General features: G+C 33.3%; 1 protein-coding gene across 1 annotated transcript; it reads right to left on the minus strand.

Moving 5' to 3' along the window:
• Positions 1-259: 259 nt before the first annotated feature.
• LOC122724407 lies at positions 260-2,554 on the minus strand. Its single transcript, XM_043959333.1, has 3 exons — positions 1,758-2,554; positions 755-1,669; positions 260-665 (listed from the first exon to the last, which is right to left on the minus strand). Exons 1-3 carry the CDS (start codon positions 2,523-2,525, stop codon positions 552-554), a joined length of 1,797 nt encoding a protein of 598 aa, XP_043815268.1. The 5' UTR covers positions 2,526-2,554; the 3' UTR covers positions 260-551.
• Positions 2,555-5,481: the final 2,927 nt, after the last annotated feature.

The following is a 5,481-nucleotide window of genomic DNA, read 5'->3' on the forward strand; positions in this document are numbered from 1 at the left end:
ACCTAATAGTTTCGAAATTTAATATATAAGGACTAAAAAATTGTAAACGTTAAAACTTAAAGGACGGAGAAATTTTAAATACTTAAATAGATGGACTTAGAAGTTGTAAAATTAAAAGTAATAGAAGAGTGATGATAATGTTACATTTATCCAACTGTAACTTAATATCAAATACAAACAAATTTTATAAATGCACAATGAATAAAATTGGAGCTGAGCAAATGAAATTAAAGGCATAACTTCATTAATATGTCCTTTTTGTTCAAATATGTATTACAAAATGAGACTTTACAAAATCAGACTTGATCATTACAATGTCATACATCTATTACTGCCATTTTAATGATCAAGTAAGGCCAATATCTGTAGCACTGTACCAATATCTATGATAAAATCCCAGAAAAGAATCTGTGCACAGATTTACAATATTTCCAAATAGACAAAAAGCTCAATCCAATGCCCCAAAATACATGTTTTCCTAAAATGTACAAATTATATCCCATCAACTAACAACATTCTCAAAAAGATCATTTGATATTCCAAAGGCTCCTTTAGATAGTTGGTCCACCACTTGATCCCACTTGATTAGTATTAACCCCTCTTGAAGTCCCCGCACCTGATGCAGTAGTGTGTTTTCTCTTCTTTTGACTTGCAGCCATATTTGCCTACAATTAGAGAAATACATAAAAAGGTTAAAAAGGTTAAAAAGGTTAAAATAGATTCATTATATGCAAGCAAACAAAGGTATAGTTACCCCAACAGCAGCATATTGACAAGTTCTCTTATTGTGGCCTGTTTGTAAGCACCTAGCACAAGTGACAGTTGCTGTCCTCCTTCCTCTTGCTGGTGGTTCACTCTCATCTCTCTTTCTAGCCTTCCTTGGCCTTCCTGGTTGCCTCCTCAAAGGAGGTGGCAACATTGATGGGTGTTTATTATCAGGTTCAAGCTCAGCTTGAGGAACAGGATGTATGGCACCTGCATAAACTCTTGAATAGCACTGCACAGTGTAATATTCATGGCAAAACTCTTCAATATTGCCCCTAACATATGCAATTGCTCTAGCAGCATGCTTGCATGGTAAACCACTTATATCCCACCATCCACAACTGCATGTCCTTTTAGCTAAACTAACAGCAAACCTACATGGACCCTCATGAACCTCATACTCTTCATTTCTACCAGGGAGCAATTTAAGAAACCTACTGGCAGTAATGATTTTATTCAATACTTTCTTTGTTCTTGGTGTAACTATCCCTTCCCATGTTTGAGCTTTAGCAAATCTTCTATGCAACCTAACCATACATTTCTGCCTAATAGATTCAATAATATTGATAATAGGCAAACCTCTCAATTTCACTATCCATGCATTGAATGATTCGGTCATGTTGTTAGTGTAATTGTCACACTTAGCTTCAGGCCAGAATGCATGTCTAGTCCATTGACTGAATGGTATGTTGATCAACCAGTCATATGGCTTTTGATCTCGCTTGGGCTTCAAATTCTTCATGTGAAGCCAAAACTCATAAGAATGAGTACTCTTTGCAGCATTCCAAAAATCATCTCTGAGCATCAGTCCAGGGAACTCTTTCTTGAAATTCATGTATAAATGCCTGCAACAAACTCTATGAGATGCATTGGGAAATATATTTTTGACAGCATCAATGAGTCCCTACAACAAAAAAATAGTTAGTAACTTAAATTAATAGCATATAGTTCAATATGCTAAATTAAAAAAAAAATTGAATATTAATTCATACCTTTTGCCTATCTGACATAATAGTTAAAGGCCTAGCATCAGTTCCTCCACCAATGCAAGAATAAAGATTCTCTAGGAAAAATGTCCAGCTATCACCACATTCTGCTTCAACTATAGAAAATGCAAGAGGTAGCACACCTCTATTTCCATCCAGTATGACTGCAACTAGGAAAATCCCTCCATATGGACCCTTCAAGTGGCAACCATCTAATCCTATAAAGGGTCTACAACCATTCTCAAACCCAGACTTTATAGCATCAAACATAATCCATATTCTTTGAAAAACAAAAGGATCATCTTCATTAACCCTTGGAGCTGGCTGAATTTTTACAACTGTACCCGGGTTATATGTTTGCAAATAATGGACATATTTCTTAAGTTTTTGGAAACTTTCACAATGCATGCCCATATTCTCATCTCTAGCCTTGCACTTAGCTCTATATAATTGCCACACAGGAACTTCCACACCCCATTTTCCCATCAACTCATGCTGCATGAGTTCATAACTCATGTCAGGGTCTGCCCTCAGATTTTCCCTAAGTTTTTCTACTATCCACTTAGTGTTTGAATTCAAATTTTCATTTCTTAATGGTCTTATGCATGTGTGCTCATCATGTAGAGTCTTAACCATGAAAGTGACTTGGTCAGACAAAACTGATGCATGAAACCTCCAGGGACATCCTGTACTGGAACACTTAGCTGTTAATCTAGTAGAGTCATTTTTAACTCTTGTAATATCATATCCCCCCTTAATAGCATAATCTCTCATTGCATTCCTCAAAGTTACAATGTCCTTAAAAACTTGGCCCTTTTTAAACAAAATCCCTTCCCCTTCATTGTGTTGGAAGGGATGATCATACATGCCATGATAAGGATCAATATATTTTTTCTTTCTATTATTTGGATCATAAGACTCATTCTCACTATCTTCAACCTCTTTGTCATTGTCACTAGCATAACCTGATAACCCATCTGACTCCTCAGTACTAATCTCATTGTCAAATATAACTTCTTCAGGTAAATCATCTCCAACCTCACTTTCATTGAATGATACATCACTTTCAGAATCAATTTGTGGTGATTCATTGGCCCCTCCCCCTAACTGCCCACTTTCACTAACACTTTCCTGTCTTATCCCTCTACCTCTAGTAAAACTGCTTCTTCCTCCCTTTCCTCTTAATGGCACACTCCTGCCCCTACCTCTTGTGGACACATCCCTATTTAATGGGGGAGTTTTTCTACCTAAGGCATCATCAAGGTTAATATCCTCAACAGTATTACCACCCTCACCAAGGTTACTACCCTCACCAGTATCACTGCTCTCACCAATAATACAAACATCATCATCATCATCGTCATCATCAGACATCTCAGTGTTCAGAGGGACCCCCTTTACGTGTACAGTCAAAGGCAATTTATGACTATGTTTGTACAACTCAAAAGCCAACATTAAATCATCATCATTTTCTACACTCATCCCACTACCAGTAACAAACGAAACAAATGATGCAGCTATGTTAAACAACTTATAAACATCAGACAACAAGGATATGTACGAATACCTTACAATAGGGACATTATATAAAGAATCAGTTTTGTTTTCATATGTCAACACCACAGTAAATCTCTCTTCCACAGCCATGTTTTCAGACCTGCACACATGAATCACACATTCTTTAATTAGTCAAAATCTCCTGAAAAAAAAAATAAACTAAAACTATCAGTAACAATAAGTGGTACCCACATGTTTTACTATAATACAAATATTATGATCACACATCCAAAGAAAAAAAAATAAAAGAAAGCACAAAAAGTTACCTTTCCCCAGTTGTTTGACAGAAACCAACAAAATCGGGACCACAACTTCTCTTCGACAGAACCCAACTTCTCTTCGATAAAAACCAACAAAATCGGGACCACAACTTCTTTTCGACAGAACCCAACTTCTCTTCGATAAAAACCAACAAAATCGAGAAGAGAGGATTTAGGGAAAGCACAAAGCACAAAAAGTTACCTTTCCCCCGTTGTTTGACAGAAACCAACAAAATCGGGACCACAACTTCTCTTCGACAGAACCCAACTTCTCTTCAATAAAAACCAACAAAATCGGGACCACAACTTCTCTTCGACAGAACCCAACTTCTCTTCGATAAAAACCAACAAAATCGAGAAGAGAGGATTTAGGGAAGAAGAGAGAAGTTAGAGATTTGAGAAGAGAAGTTATCGACTTGGGAGAAGACAGAAAGTTAGGGATTTAGGAAGAGAGAGGTTATCAATTTGGGAAGAAAAGAGAAATTAGGGATTTCGGAACAGAGGTTTTCATTTTCGGGAGAAGAGAGAGAGAGGATAGGGATTTGAGAAGAGAAATTATCGATTTGGGGAAAAGTTACACTAAGGTTATTTTGGTATTTTCATCTTATTTTTAACGGAAAAGAGGGTAATAGTGGATGGAAGGACTGATTTGTTAACGTTTTGATTATATAAGGACGTTTTAATAGGTTTCTGAAAATACAGGGACTGACTTGTTAATAATGGCAATACCCAGGGACTAAATCGTAAATTACCCTAAATTTTATCATTTATTTTATTTAAATTTGACAATCATTTTTCATAATTTATAGTCTAGATAATAATTAAATTCATATATATTTTAGTATTTAATTTTCAATTTTTGTGTATATAATACTCTACCCACTTTATTAATTTAGACGATTCCATATATCTATGAATATTGTTTTGTAAAAAATCATGCATGCAAGACTTCCATTATCTTTTTTTTAAAAATTAAAATAAGTTAACTTTTTTTATTTCAAATAAAAAAATTAGTAGAAAAAATTAATTAAATTAAATTTTTACAAAATTTTTATTTAAAACAGAGGAAATACAAATATATCGAATTAGAATATTATGAATAAATGATAGTAGATATTAATTTACACTATTCAACCCCAAAATCTATTTATGTTCATCCACTCTTAGCACTTTTTTGTTTTCATTTAGCAGTGTCCATTCAAATTTTGTGTGATCTTTCATTTTTTTTTTTTTTTTTATTTTTATCATGCAGGTTAGTTGCATTTAAAACCAAATGGGCAATTGATTAAAGCCAAACTGGCCTATAAAAAAAATAAACCCAAATTCCAGTCCAAGCCCGAATAGAACCCAGCCCATCTCAAGAATTTTCTGGAATAACCCATCGCTCCATCCCTCTCCCTCAGCCCATCTCAAGAATTTTATCTTTTATTCACTATATTTATTAATTTATATACATCTAAAATAAAGATATTATAACTAATATTAAATATAAATTAAAAAATAAATATGCTTTGTTTAATATTTTCAATGAAATTGTATTGAATAGTTTCTCCATATTAATAAAATATACATTAATAAGTTTAAATTATAAAAAATTTAAAATATTATTAATGTAAAAAAATTAATTAATAAATATTGTTATAAAATTGAAATAGCAATTAATAATTTTTTTATATTAAACAGATTAAAGAGGAAAATATTTAACAATTTAAACTATCGAAAGACCTCATTAATAGAATTTTAAAACTTTAAAAATGTTATAATATATTTTTTAAAATAAAATTGACTAACAAATGAATGAGTTTCTCATGTCCCTCGTTCTATAAGGACTAAATTGTGAATTTGGAACAACCGCTAAAATGTTAAAAGCAGTATGACCAAAACAATAACAGCTAGGAAAAGAAGCTTCCTGG

Source organism: Manihot esculenta, chromosome 8, assembly GCF_001659605.2.
Source record: "Manihot esculenta cultivar AM560-2 chromosome 8, M.esculenta_v8, whole genome shotgun sequence".
NCBI lineage: Eukaryota > Viridiplantae > Streptophyta > Magnoliopsida > Malpighiales > Euphorbiaceae > Manihot > Manihot esculenta.

Bases quoted from the DNA above. Each gene is read 5' to 3' on its own strand.
- LOC122724407 (XM_043959333.1), bottom strand. From the start codon at position 2,525: ATGAGAGATTATGCTATTAAGGGGGGATATGATATTACAAGAGTTAAA. The intron at 1,670-1,757 runs GTATGAATTAAT...TTTTTGTTGTAG, and splicing joins TTATGTCAGATAGGCAAAAG to GGACTCATTGATGCTGTCAA. The intron at 666-754 runs GTAACTATACCT...CTCTAATTGTAG, and splicing joins GTCAATATGCTGCTGTTGGG to GCAAATATGGCTGCAAGTCA.